The sequence below is a fragment of the Populus trichocarpa genome, chromosome 1, assembly GCF_000002775.5.
Source record: "Populus trichocarpa isolate Nisqually-1 chromosome 1, P.trichocarpa_v4.1, whole genome shotgun sequence".
NCBI classification, from domain to species: Eukaryota; Viridiplantae; Streptophyta; class Magnoliopsida; order Malpighiales; family Salicaceae; genus Populus; species Populus trichocarpa.
The window spans coordinates 19,757,177-19,772,253 of record NC_037285.2 but is presented as its reverse complement, the minus strand read 5'-3'; the positions used below and the strand labels follow the sequence as shown (position 1 = coordinate 19,772,253).

At 33.0% G+C, this 15,077-nt stretch overlaps 1 protein-coding gene across 5 annotated transcripts; it reads left to right on the top strand.

Moving 5' to 3' along the window:
* The first annotated feature begins 5,252 nt into the window (after nt 1-5,252).
* On the top strand, nt 5,253-13,551 carry LOC18094850 (uncharacterized). Of its 5 annotated transcripts, none has more exons than XM_052445713.1 (16): nt 5,253-5,492; nt 6,306-6,939; nt 7,138-7,267; nt 7,391-7,592; nt 7,795-7,917; nt 8,013-8,072; nt 8,167-8,253; nt 9,533-9,604; nt 9,860-9,915; nt 10,192-10,277; nt 10,697-10,787; nt 10,874-11,031; nt 11,138-11,229; nt 11,803-11,883; nt 12,393-12,451; nt 13,098-13,551. In XM_052445713.1, the coding sequence occupies exons 2-16, from the start codon at nt 6,378-6,380 to the stop codon at nt 13,171-13,173; spliced, it is 1,935 nt and encodes a 644-aa protein (XP_052301673.1). In that variant the 5' UTR covers nt 5,253-5,492; nt 6,306-6,377; the 3' UTR covers nt 13,174-13,551. The 5 variants fall into 5 exon arrangements, with proteins under 5 accessions (XP_052301673.1, XP_052301677.1, XP_052301671.1 ...); XM_052445717.1 differs by having other exon boundaries at nt 5,254-5,492; nt 7,156-7,267; nt 12,378-12,451; XM_052445711.1 differs by having other exon boundaries at nt 5,255-5,492; nt 12,378-12,451.
* The last annotated feature ends 1,526 nt before the right edge of the window (nt 13,552-15,077 follow it).

The following is a 15,077-nucleotide window of genomic DNA, read 5'->3' as shown; positions in this document are numbered from 1 at the left end:
GAATTTCAAGGTGTATCTACCCTTAACCAAGCTTATACCTTAGTTCAAGATTACAAGCTGGTCACGAAGAATCAATGGATGAATCATCAGGGCTCTTATAGTATCCCTACTAGGTCCCAATTCAGAAGTAGTGATTCTTTGTTAGGTGCTCCACCCCACAGACCTAATCCTAGTAGCGCCCAACTTTGTAAGAAAGATAAGGGCAAACGAGTTGTCAATGAAGTGTCTAAGGTGAGTTCAAAGGTTAAGTGTACTAATTGTTTAGGTTTTGGTCATATCTCTTTAGATTGCACCTCTAAACCCTTAGTCATCCAAAAACATAAGGATATAGGTAAAGAGGAATATTGTAATGTTGAAGTGTATGAGCCAAATCTTGAGGATTTTAGTGACCTAGATGACGAGGATATGCAAGAAGAGGGACTTAACACAATTAGTCCACATGAGCTTGAGAATGAGGTTAAGAAAGAGTCTGATATGTCTGCTTTAATGGTAGAGGAAGTTTTAGGGAACTCTTCAGTGGAATCGCCTATAGAGATGAGTATGGTCTTAGAAGAGTCTCATGATATTAGTCTTTCTAAACTACCTGATTCCTCATCCCACATGCTTGGTGTCCAGCACATCATAAGTTTAGAGTAACATGTTGAGCTTTTTGACCACATGCACGTGATGAGGAAGATAAAGATAATCCTAGTTTACTTGATTGTGTCCATAACATATCTATACAGGTTTCAAACAGTGTTTGTCTCATTCCACACCCTCAATCATTTAGTGTTCATAATTACAAACCTGAGAAGCCTATAGAACACCTTCCCATATCTCCTCACGATATGATGTCTAAGTTAGCTGAGTCGTTACCATGTAGGGTTCATAATTTGCATATTGAGATCAAGAAACAAATTCAAGCAAGTAATGAACAATACAAATTTCGAGCTGATTTACTTAAGTATCATGATGCACTTAATGTTGGAGATTATTTCATGATACAGATCAGACCTGAACGGTGTCCTTTGGAAACCGATCATAAATTGCAAGTAAGTAGTGCTAGACCATTCAAAGTGTTGCAAATGATTAAATCAAATAATTATGTCATTAAATTGCCATTAAACTTTGATATTAGCTCTACTTTTAACATGAAAGACCTCAGTATTTATAAAATACAGCCTATCCCTGATGCTCTTTTTGATACCCCTACCTCATTATCCATATCTTTGGCACAAAAGGAACATATTAATACTACTTTGAATGCACAAGTTGTTTTTACCAGGGATGGTGAACTTCAGCAAATCCCGGTATATGGGCTCGATGACCAGATTCAGACTATACTTGGATTATCAGAGAGACATCACAACAGCTTGATCTTTATCTTTGAGAGCGTTATTGGAGTCGCCTTGGCCTATACTCGACGGGGTCGAGTTCTTCCAACCCTGGGAGAATTGATGGGGACACCGAACCCGAAATATTATTTATGCATGCGAATGATCATAGACGATGGAGGATAGCCCAAACAATTGAGAGATTGGGCTTTAACTTATGTTTTGAGTTTAATTTATATGAACTTTTAGTTGAGTTTTATTAATTTGGCTTTATTTGTTGGGTTTGATTTAATTATTGTTGGGTATTTTACTTAGTGGGTCATAAGCTCAATCACTTATTCTAGTTAGGGTTTTAGTATTAATACCCTATTTTTCTAAATGTTAAGGGACTTTTGATGATTAATGAAAATTTGCAGATTTTGCATATCTCCAATCCCCTTTTTTCTCTTTCTTTGCTTTCTCTTCTCAGCTTCTTCTCTAAAAGCTTCTTTCTTTTCCCGGCTTTAATTCTTTTGTTTATTGTCCCGCGTCACTGCTGTTATTGGTTTGGTTTTTTAAGATTCCATAAAGGGACTATATATAGCTATATAAACATGTATAATTATTTTTTTATTTAATTTTTATTCGATGAAAATACATTAGCCTCTTGTTGTACTTGTTTTTATCATTTTTAAAGGTTTGGTGTTTGTATTTTTCCATTGCATATAAGAGAGAAGATTTATTTATAATGGATGCATTTTGTCTTTTGATTATGATTAAATTAATACAGTTAACTAATTGATATTTGTATGATGGATCATTTTTTCGATAATTTAACTCTATTATATAACTATTTTTAGATTTTTATACAAATTACTTTTGAGTAAATAGCTCAATATGTTTTTATAAAGGTGAGCAAGTCTCTAATATGTTTCAATATTTTGATACAACACCTCATTGAAACTCCTCTCATTAAATGAAATTTATTGATATTGAGAATGATTTTTTTCATGACCATAATTGGTGTCAACAATGATTTATCTCTTTACCATCAAAATCCAGTGACTTCATCTCCCTTCTCTCAAACAATGGATTGAAAAACAAGAAAAATAAATTTTGGATCAAAATCAAAATTTAGAAAACTAAAGGGACTGGAAATTGATCATTTGAAAAACATCAGTACCAAAGTAAATTTTGCTTGCCAATTTTTGAGACCACAACCTATTTTCTTCATTTTTTCACTTTAATTCCTTATCATTTAATATTGTCATTTGTTAACAAATTAGAAGCGATTGGACTCAATCAAAAAGAGGGAAAAAAATCAATAACTAAAAAAATAGACTATTGAAATCTCCGGTGAATCAAGGCGCATTTACATTGTTCAATGCCTTTTAGTTTTTAACTTAACAACATCTTCAAATATTTACATTTTTAATTTTTTTATATGAGTTTATTCAATTTATTTAGTAGTTTTAAAAATCAAGGAAATTAGCGTAGTTATAAATTATCAAATTTTATATAAAATTATACATATTTTTAAAAAACAAATATATAATAAATACTCAATTATGTCATTTTTAAAATTCAGTGGAGTACTAAACAAAAATTTTGTTAGCATCATGCACCTCATCTATTTTATTATAAGTAGATTTTATTTGAATAAAGAAATATTTTAATGCAAAAGAAACTCACAAATATTACTATAATAGTAAACTTGGTGGAAGAAGACATTAAGATTTTGTATTCTTAGAATGCAAATGTTGGTATATGACATTCAATAATCAACCATATTTTATTTTTTTAGAACTTCTTTGAATTTCTTTTTTATTAAAGGAAGTTCTCTCAAAAGTACTTAAGTCTTTTTCATATACGCTTGAAGCCTGTAAAAAATAAAACTCTATTAAATCAAACCTATGCCCCATAAAAGTTCTTCAATAATGCTTTGAAGACAAATTAAAGATATTATTCAAAGTATCAAATTATTAAATTTCGCTCTGTAATTCACGTCTAAAAAGGGAAAATTAGAAAATTGTCTAATTTTTTTGTAAAAATATTTTAAATAGATATTATATACAATCATATATTTAATAAAATCAAATATTTATATACGTGTGCTTGTTTAATTTCAAGTACATATTGAATAATGAATTAGTTTTATATTCCTTACTTTTATAGCTAAGAATGTGGATCATAAACTATCCGACCTTGCATAAAAATTATTAATTTTAAATATCAAGTATTTTCATTCAAATGAAATATTTATTAAAAAAATTTCATTTATATGTACTATTATTCACCTAATTGGTTATCAATGACTTAAAAGTATGATTTTTTTTTTTTTTTACCTATAATCGTCATGATTTATATGACCAACTGCCCACATCCTTTACATTATCGACAATAAATCTTAGTGACATGTTTTGGACTTCTTCTTAATGATTATTCTCTGACCTGAAAGTGGACAACTAACTTAGGGAATAGAGCAAAGACATGTATAGCAAGAATTGTTTGAATTTCTTAGAGATTCTTTATTGGTGTTAATAAGATATTACTAAAGACATACGTAGAATCTAAAATTATGAACTCTACAATTTATAAATATTATTTTTATCATTATAAAAACATCAAAAGAAAAAAAAATTATTATTTATGTCTAAAAAAAATATGGAATGACCTTAGAAAAAATTATGTATTGTCAAGTTAAAAAAATCAAAATTTGTTTTTAATGATTTTATTGATACAACGAATTATCTAAATCTTAAAATCAACTTTAAAATACAGAGTTTCTTTGTATAAAATTTTCTTATTGGATAAACTTAGACTGTGTTTGTTTACGCGGCAGCAGTTACGTTTTGAATAAACCACTATGCTGTTTGGTTAAAGTGAAAAGCAGTGTTTTTAGTTGATGGGACCCACTAAAAATCGCATAAAAACGCAGGTAGGGGAGAAGCAAGTTATACCTGCTTTGCCGGGACTGTTCACTTAACAAAAGTGAACAGTGTGCTCTGCACATTTGTTTGTGTTATACGTTGACAGTGCAGTGATTTTCACTGCACTGTTCATGTGAATAGTAAAGTGAATTTATTTACTTGCATGACTGTTCACGTGAACAGTAAAAAATTTAAATTTTTTAAAATATGTTTAATAAAAAAAATTAGTGTTTAATATTATTCAATGACATTGTATAAATTAGAAGGAGATCGCATGATAGCGTAACCTTTGCAAAATTTGATCGTATTTCCAATTTTGTTTATAATGATATTTTACCTGATTTTGTTGTACGCTCAAAAAACTATTGAAACTGTAGTCCTTGTCAAATGAATTTCATACGTGATGAAATTATAGATAGTTTAATGGAACAATAAAAAATATTTTATATAAAGTATTATTTATTTCATGATATAGTAGCAGTAGTTAATTCTACAATATTTAAATTTAAAACCATCAATATTAATATATATATTTTTAAATTATTTTATAACCTCAATTTCAAAAGCATTCTTAACCAAACACATTAAACTAATTTTTCTTCAACCTCAATTTCAACCACAGTTTTAACCAATCATCTATTTTTTCAAACCAACCTCAACTAAAAGTATTTTTTATAAAACAATTTTTTTCAAACCACAACCACAATAGCTATCGTAATACCAAACACACTCTTATTTTGCTTGCTCGTTATTTAAAAATACGGGTCATTTTGTATTTTTAAAAAATTTAAATTATTTTTTTTGTTAAAGATTTATTTTTTTATGTTTTGAATTATTTTAATACATTAATTTCAAAATTATTTAAAAAAATAAAAAAATATTATTTTAATATATTTTAAAATAAAAAATATTTAAAAAATAATTTCACCATCAATTCCAAACACACGCCTAGGTAATTAAGTTTGCGGTTATCAGTTTTTATGGAAAAAGAAATACCCCAAACCGAAAAGGGGAAAAATGTTTTTTTTTTTAATTAGCTATATTATGTCTTAAACAGAGAGACTGATCAACAAGAGTCTGAAAGAGACAGACAGATTCTTGTCTTCGCTTACAATAAGCAGCTCGATCTCACTTTCTTAACATTCAGCACCTTCACTAATCACTGCTGTGACTGTGACCCAAGAAAAGCTGAAATTTTTAGAGCCCAAAAGTAGAGAACCAAACTCCTTTTATACTGCACCTTTGCCTTGCCATTCCGTTTGTTCTCCAGGTGCTTTCTTTTCTCTTTTCTATTTAGGCTTCTGGGTTTTGCTCAAAATCAAAAATTAACTTATGGGTTTGGTAAAAAATTCAACTTTATGGCTTTATAAGTTCTAGCCCGTTCAATTTGGCCTTACAACTTGTGTGTCTGAGTAGTTTTGATGGTTTATTGGTTGACTAATCAAGGATGGTAATGGTTAAATTTCTGTTTTTGAGTGTGTTTATGGGTACCCTTTTTGCTTGTTTTGTAGCAGTAGTTAGCGGTGGATAAGTAAACAGGATTGAAAGGTCAATCAAACTCGCCTGATTTTTTTAGCAAGCCAAGTTCAATTTTTGGTTGTGGTATTTTTGTTCTTTAAATTGGGAAGTAATTGATTATATGGTAACGCTGAATTTTGCTAATGGAAGTTAGTGGGTGGTTCAAAGGTCTTTTCATTGTTGCGACACAACATGCTTGTGTAAAATGGATTTGTGTCATCGTGACATGACAACGTTAATTGCATTTCTGATATTGGATTAGATACGAGGTTTATGTCACTTTGTTTCAGCTATTCTTTTAAGATGTAATAGATGGTGTTGTTCCTAGTTTGATGTTTTTATATTGGCTGAAAAATTTGACATTAGAAGAAAGTCTCGAGTTTTTTATTGAATGTAACTGAGGCATGCAAGTTTTAGGCTCTATCAAATTGCAATTGGTTGGGGTTCATGTATTCTGAAGTCACCTAATGAGATTTATGAGAATCAAATCTTAGTTCTTTTGTTTTTGTTCTTTATCTTGCCCTTTTCATCATCTTTTGGAAGCTCATTTAATCTTTGATGACAGTTACTGAGAATTAAACAGGTAATTGGTAACTGAAAATAGAGGAGTACTGCGTGGGTTAGATTGTGATGCTGCATGTTGCTACCAGCTGAGGGGATAAGGATGAATTCCACGATGGATGATATTAACTTGATTCAGCAAGCACAGAGGCATCATTTGGTGGTCAGAGAGCTTGGAGAGGAGATCGATTTGGAAATTGGTCATGGAGATGATGACCATTCATTTGCTAACACTCCTATTATGGGTGGTCGGCCACGAGAACATTCTGCTGAGGACAATGATGAAGTCAAGAATATGATGGCTTCTTCTCAATTTTCAAACGAAGAACAAGATGTGCCAAAGACACAACCAGTAAAGAGGAAGAAAAAGGTGGTCAAAAGATGGAGAGAGGAATGGGCAGATACCTACAAGTGGGCATACGTGGATGTGAAAGAAGGAACTGCAAGGATATTTTGCTCTGTTTGTAGAGAGTATGGGAGGAAGCATCGAAGAAATCCATATGGGAATGAAGGCAGTAGAAATATGCAGATGAGTGCACTGGAAGAGCATAACAATAGTTTGCTTCACAAAGAGGCTCTTCGTCTGCAGATGGCCTCCAAGGATAAGATTGTGGTCGATAAAACCATTTATGTAAAAGGTTGGTTGCTTATCCATGATTTTCTTCTCTCAGGGGTGGATTTTAAGATTTTAACAAGTGGTTTTGTTGGATGTATATATATATATATTGAACCATTCTTGTGACTGCATTATTCTATCATAAGGTTTTTCTTTTTCGTAATCTTTCTTGCTGAAATATACCTTTTGTCCATTTCATGACAATGTTCCGTAAATGAAGCTCTTATGTCAAAAACAGCTGGATCTATTGTTGAAGCTGCACTTAAAAGGGACCCTCATGAGGTTGAGTTCATACAATCAGTGCAGGAAGCTGTTCATGCTTTAGACAGAGTTATTGCAAAAAATTCTCAGTAAGTTACCATATAGCAAAGCATTTCTAATTTTCTTTCTTGTTTTTTTAGCCTTCAAAAGTGAAAAGGAGTTCAAGTCAAAGTTATCTGGTATCCTCATGAAGTGACTTTACTTTGTTTCAGTTACGTCAACATCATGGAACGCTTATTAGAACCTGAACGCATGCTTGTTTTTCGAGTGCCTTGGGTGGATGACAGGGGTGAGACACATGTCAATCGAGGTTTTCGGGTGCATTTTAACCAGGCATTGGGTCCATGTAGGGGTGGTATTCGTTTCCACCCATCAATGAACTTAAGCATTGCCAAGTTTCTTGGTTTTGGACAGGTACTCATTGTATCTATTGTCTTCAGTGGACTATCTTCCGCAGTTCTGTGTCCCAAATTCATGATGAAACTTTGCCAAGCATTTTACATTTCTGCCTTCTAAACTGATGGGCATGAAGCAGAAAATATTTTTTTAGAACACTAGAAACTGAAATGGATTGATCTAACTTGTCCTATATAATAAGAGGGAAAAACTCATGCAGATGCTACATTATGTCATGCTCTCTACTTTGCTGCAGACATTAAAGAATGCCTTATCGCCATACAGGCTAGGAGGGGCTGCTGGTGGAAGTGATTTTGATCCAAAAGGAAAAACTGACAATGAGGTGGCATTGGAAGTGACTTTATAATCTTTTTCATTTGTAATTCTCGGAAATTCTGAAAGTTTTTAATATGTTTCTTATGAAACCTTCACTGACAGATTATGCGCTTCTGCCAAAGTTTCATGAATGAGATCTATAGATATCTAGGTCCGGACAAGGCAAGTAGAAGAAGACTTTATTGCTCTAACTGTTCTAATGTCTAATTGCTCACTCATGGTTCTACTGGTCTGATTTCATCTTGTAACTTTTTAGGACCTTCCATCAGAGGAGATGGGTGTTGGTACGAGAGAAATGGGGTATCTACTTGGACAATATAGACGCTTAGCAGGTCATTTTCAGGTACTTTTACTTTTCCTTCTCTAGTGCTTGCTTATCCCCTCTTTTATAAAGCAGATTATTTTATAGAAAGAAATAGAAGTGAATGAACAATACTGGAATACAAAAGCATCCCCCAGAAAAGGAAAAAGAAACCCAAGAAACAAATAAAAGAGCATTCCAATCAGCTAGGGCCTCCGTAGCATTGGCTGATTGAAGATGCAAAGGCAAGGAAAACGATCCTACCTTGTAAAGAACTGCATCATTGAGAGATAAATTTTGAAGATTGTTGCATTCTCACTCTCTGGTTGTTGTTATTGAATTGGATGCTCTTAAGATTAATGAATACTTAAAATGTTGTGATTGTCAGAATGTGTGCATGTCTTTTCTCCCTTTATTGTCATGTTTGCTTGTGAAGAAGGTTGTGAAGATTGAGGGAAAAAGAAAAAAAATAGAAGCGAGAGACTAGAGCTTTCAATTGAAAAAATTTTCCTTCTAGAACTTCATTGAACCAGGACTAGATGTAAGTGCATAGGGAAAAAATGATTTCTCTAACCCATAGCTCTGTTTAGGAACTCTAGTTCACAATGAACTAGGACTGAGAATTGTTCTTGTTAGAATCTTATATCATGTCCATATCTATTATAACTGATTCAAAATCTTAGTCCTTCATTTTCTACTTTTAGACTGGCGTCTTTTCTCCTTTTAAAATCAAATTGATAATACCGCCTCTTCTTGGGATAAAAGTGAGCCTTACAGTCTTGAACTGAAGGTTGCTTGTTCTAGATAATCTAACTATACTGAAACTTTATTATGCGAGATGCCTTTTTCCTACAGCTTCCCTGTACACAAGTTTTCCACATTTTTTTTTGGGGGTGTGAGGCTTACCTTAATGTATTTTCTGTCAAAGAACCATCTCAACTCAAAATTTTAAGCTATTAGGTGACCAAGATATAATTTATATTATTTTCTAATACACCCCCTCAAGTGAAAGCTTTTTGGGCTTGAAACTTGCACGGGTCTGCACTATCTTGTGCTATTAATTAATTTTTAATTAGAAAAGAGAAGGGATGTGGTGAGATTCGAACTCATGACCGTTTGGTCATCAAGACTCCAATACTATATCAAAGAACCATCTCAGCTCAAAAGCTTAAGGAATTAGGTAAAGTCTCAAGATATGATTTATATTGTTCTCTAACACCTTCCATTTTACATTATAAGTGCTTCAAATTTATTGTTTTGTCAGTATTCATCATGGAAAGAGACTTATCTTTTCCTTCATATTCATGCCTAACTCATGCAGGGAAGTTTTACAGGGCCAAGGATATTTTGGTCTGGCTCTAGCCTTCGAACTGAAGCTACTGGCTATGGGTTGGTAATGATTCTCCTATCAAACTCTTAGATACTACACGTGCACATGTTTTTAAGTTTTGTGATTTATAGCTGTGTGCTTCCATGTGTGAACAGTCTTTATTCTCTGTTTTGCCATAGTTTGAGATTGTTTCCTGTGTGTGAAATTATTTATTCTCTGGTTTACTTTATAATTGTCTTCTTAGTGAGTTTAATGAACTCACTGTATTACTCTTGTTTAAGTATCTTAATATCTAACAAATTCATCATGCTTTTGCAGGTTTTCTTTGTGCAGCTTATGCTTGCTGACATGAATAAAGAAATCAAAGGACTAAGGTTCCTCCCTTACTCTGAAAACTTGTTACTGTTGATGTCAATATCCCTCAAGTTAATGGAGTATAGGCCCATAGGAATATATTCTTACATTCGCTATAATGCAGTGAGATGTATTGTGTTTGAGACATGATTGCGTTTGATTCTTGCAAATATCTGAATATTTCTCACCTGTATTAGGTTTATTAGCTGCTTAATATACTGAATAAAGCATTTAGTTGACGCTCAGCTGCTTTTGCAAATTTTTAGCATTTATTTATTTCTGAATTTCCCGTTCAGATGTGCTGTAAGTGGTTCTGGAAAGATTACAATGCATGTTCTAGAGAAGCTTATTGCTTATGGCGCCCTTCCGATCACAGTATCAGGTACGTTTAGTCGTCGGTGAATATTTTAAACTATCAAATTGAGTGATGGGCTCTAGCATGTCAAATTAGTCCCCAAGTCAAAATACCTCAACAAGAACAAGCTATGTTGATCATCACAATTCACAATTCTATAAGACCATAACTGCATCTTTCAAAAGTGTTTCTTCCAACTTCTTTAGAAGACTTGCAAGAGGAGTGATGCCTTCAAGGTTTTGTAGGTCTTTTATCTTGTATCTTATCAAAAAAACATAAAAATACAGAAAAAGCTTTTTATTTCTTGTCACAATTTTGTTTATTTGGTTCTTCCACTTTCAGTGTTTCTGATATTTAGGGGTTAATGGCTATAATGCGGTTGAGGTTTTGCTGCAGAGGATTATTTGAGTAGCTACTCTTGTAACATGTATCAAAATATTGGACAGATTCAAAGGGATATTTGGTGGATGAGGATGGATTTGATTATGTGAAAATATCTTTTCTCAGAGATATCAAAGCGCAGCAGAGAAGTTTGAGGTGTGTTTTCCTTAGTCACCATTAATCTTGTTGCTTAGTTGATTTGTTGACATTTTATGGTGTTATTATAAATGTGGAATCTACAGAGACTACTCAAAGACTTATGCTCGTTCTAAGTACTATGACGAAGCAAAACCTTGGAGTGAAAGGTGTGATGTTGCATTTCCTTGTGGTTACCAGAATGAAATCGATCAATCTGATGCCATGAGTCTGGTTAATTCAGGCTGTCGTATCCTCGTTGAAGGTAGGAGTTCCCAGCGTAATCCCTTTAGGCATTAATATTTCCTCCTTCATGACTTTCAACTTTCACATCAATTGATAGGGACTCTGCAATATTCTCTGTCTCTTAGGTTCAAACATGCCCTGTACTCCTGAAGCTGTTGATGTTTTCAAAAAAGCCAATGTTCTCATTGCTCCTGCTATAGCAGCTGGTGCTGGAGGGGTAAGTTGTTCCAGTTAACTTGTGCACGATAAATATTCAATACACGTTGAACAATGTCATGAATTTTGTTTGACATATTATGACTCCGCCCATGCTATGGGGATGAATACCAAGCATACCTTTAGAAAAGAAATGCATCTTATCATGATTATGAAGTGGGCTTGTTTCCTTTATTTTTTTGTATGTGGTAGGTACTGCTACTATTCAAAAGATTGTAGAAGTCCAGGGGCTTAGGAGTCAAAAATCATTGAAACTTGAATAATTGTTATAGTTTCAACTTCTTTAAAGATCAGGGCTTGATGTAGGACCTCTTTGGACTTTTGTCCCACAAAAGGTTGCCGTGAGCCAGGTTTTGTTATTTGTTGAAATAGGGTTGACTAGTTTCGTCAAGAGTAGCTTTGGCCAAATATGGTCTCAAAGCTGTGTTGCACTTGCAATCTATGTTAGAAAGTTGAAGGTGTATTGATAAGACTGGTCAATTTATCATTGTTGTTTATGCAAGATGGGTTTGAGTCTTCACAATTTTATTCAGCCCATTTATATGTGCTAAATCAGTAATACACCTGGGTGCAGGTTGTTGCTGGGGAGCTTGAGTTAAACCATGAGTGCAATTTGCTGAACTGGTCACCTGAGGACTTTGAATCTAAATTGCAGGTAAGGCTATTTTGCTTTTATATTTTTTCATGTTGTTTTGAATATTTTCTAGCTGGAATGGGTATTTTTGTTTTTTCAAAGTTGGAGATTGGAGCTTTGTGCTCAAACTGAGAAGCTATTATGTCATCTGCTTGCAAGAACCACCTCCTTCAGATTTCCTTCTAAAATGACTCCAAAGTAATCAACTCAAAGTTGTAAAATATTATTTCTGGTCCAGACTGCAAATTAGATTATAATGTTTGAAGTGGCCTGAAGTGTTCATATGGGACCCTTCTCGCTACAGTACCACATAATGACTAGTGTTTAGGTCTGTGTTGGGGTTCAGTAGGTGGATCTGCTCCTTGTGGGTTGTTAGTTGTACTTCATTCCTATATTCTACTTTCTGATGACTGATGAAAATATACTTGATGAACATTATACATTTTAGTTTGGTTGGATTTTCTTTTTATTGACATATTTTATGTGGATTTTCCTATTACTCCTCCTAATGGTAGGAAGCAATGAAACAGATCTACCAAAGAGCCCTGAAAGCAGCAAACGATTTTGGCTACCAAAAGGAGAGTCCTGAGTAAGTGTCTTCCTACTGGCATTATCATGTCTAAAATTTTGTCTTTTATGTGTGATCCAAGCGACCCATAGCAAGCAGTTGGGGGAATGAGTGTCTGAAAATTCTTATGTAGAGCATCTTGAGAGCGCTCACGTTTCACGATTTATATTATTATGCAAGGAGTTTTTGATTTTTGTTTCTTACTATATGATGTTATCACATGGTGTGCTATGTATCAGAAACTAGTTATTGAGATGTTGTCCTTGAGAGTCTAAATCTAACAAAGAAGTTGACAGTTTTGGGACGCTACAGTTAGAAGAGCTGATGGTTTGGTGACTTGGTTCAATCTACTACGAGCATTTTTTGAATTCCTGCTCTTCAAAAGTCGAAACCGTGAAGGTTTCATGATGTTGTTTACAGTCCACAAATTCATGAATTGAGAACACGTCTAGTGACTTCATTAGTGTAACAAGTGATAGGTTTAAAAAACCTATTCACTGAAATTAGTTTACACGCATCAGTGTTTTGGTTTTGTTAGTTTCGTTGTAGGGAGATTCTACAGACTACCAAAGGCCAAAATGATGCGATACATGAAATTATTTTGAGCCTGTAACACGAGAGATATATTATTTTCCTTATCTGCCTTTTCATCTTTTGTTCTTCTCAGGGCGTTGGTGCACGGAGCTGTCATCTCTGCTTTTCTAACCATTGCTCAAGCTATGTCTGATCAAGGATGCGTATAGAAGTCAAGGATAACATATAATTCACATGCTTCACTAAAGTTATATGATCTCTGAAGGCGGCACTCCTTGGCATAAAGAAGTGATCATATTATCGGCAACGTCATGCGGATCTTTAATGCCAGGGAAGGTCCAAGATCTGTATCTCGACTCGTGTAATATCAACTGAGACACAAAATGATAATTGGCGGGGGGTTTATTACAACATATTTATTGTAAAAATTAGTTCTAGTGGTGGTATAATAGAAGGGCGCCAGAGCCCAAAGGGGTGTGTGTTCTAATCTGGACCCATTAATCAATCCAGATGTTGCTGTCATGTGAAATATTCTAATACTGTTATTAGAAATAAAATCATTCATCGTTGCTATTCTTTGAGAAAAATGTTCACGCCTTCGCTTTATATTCTGATCTTTTCAACTAGTAACTTGAACATGGATTTAGAACCAAAGAACACAGTTAATTCATGAATTTTATGTCATGCTGGAGTAGATTTTTACCAGCTCGATAAGTGGAAAAATGCTCTCATTTACATGTATCTAATGGCGCAAGAAAGGATGTTCTCCTTCCTCCATGGGAGCTCCATCTCAAACAGTAGAGAACGAACAGATCCTTGCTGTTTGTCAGCCAAAGCGAATCTGCATCTTCATTATAGGTTCCCATTTATTGGGGTGAAGCCTTACTTCATGTGCCGGAGCTCGAGACTGAGAATTGTGAGAGGTTTGGAAGGCTGGAGATGACACGCCGTCGCTGCTTTCCCCGACTTTATTTTCACGTTTTTCTGCCAATACCAATGTCTGGAGTGTGTTTGATATTATGGTAACAGTTGTGGTTATGATTTGAAAAAAACTGTTTTATAAAAATATTTTTAGTTGAAGTTAATTTAGAAAAATATATGTTTGGTTAAAACTGAAATTGAACAAAAAGTAATATAATGTGTTTGGTTAAGAATGCTTTTCAAATTAAAGTTATAAAATAACTAAAAAACATATATATTAATATTGATAGTTTTTAATTGAAATATTATACATTTAACTATTGCTATTACATAATGAAATAAGTAATACTTTATATAAAATATTTTTTATTATTCCATTAAATTATTTACAATTCCATCATGTATATATTTCATCTGACAAGAACTATAATTTCCATAACTTGCAACAAATTCATAAATATAATGTGGTGGTTGACGCGCACCACTACATTCGATAGTTTTTTATTGTTCCATTAAAATGATAAAAAATATAAAAAATAATTAATTAAAAAAAACACAATTCTAAATATCACAAAAACCTATTCATAATTACTATCTAATTTCAAAAAGGTCCACACTTATAATTTAAAATCGATTATTTTTTTTATATATAATAAAACTAATTAATTATTAATAACTTTTTATTTTAAAAATTATTTATTTATTCTCTATGTATTTTCTTGGAAATGAATTAAAAATTAAAAAATATTTTTTATAAATAATACACAATAAATTAATTTTTTAAATAAATTTTATACGAGAAATATATCTCTTTTCCAAGGCTATCATAATTTTTTCTAAAACAGTAATAAGACGTTATTATCATACTTATTTAATATAAAAATATCATAAGATTCATAAAAAAACAATGGCATCAACTAATTTGGACTTACTACGAAAAGCATAACCATCATAGAAATCTCTACATTCAAAAGCTTCTCTTTCTACTATTTACGTGAACAGTAAAGCATGGTTCAGTGTTTTGCCGCGCAAGAAGTAGCTCCTAGCTGCTTTTTTTTTTCTTGCGTTTCAATCATAGCATTCCGTAGAACCCATGAACAGTAACTGATATTTTTTTAATTACTAAACAATTTGCATCTGTGTTTTGTTTAAAACACAGACGTAACCTCTTAACCAAACACTGCCACAGTAG

Bases quoted from the DNA above. Each gene is read 5' to 3' on its own strand.
- LOC18094850 (XM_052445711.1), top strand. From the start codon at position 6,378: ATGTTGCTACCAGCTGAGGGGATAAGGATGAATTCCACGATGGATGAT. The intron at 9,605-9,859 runs GTAATGATTCTC...ATGCTTTTGCAG, and splicing joins AAGCTACTGGCTATGGGTTG to GTTTTCTTTGTGCAGCTTAT. The intron at 10,278-10,696 runs GTACGTTTAGTC...AATATTGGACAG, and splicing joins CCTTCCGATCACAGTATCAG to ATTCAAAGGGATATTTGGTG.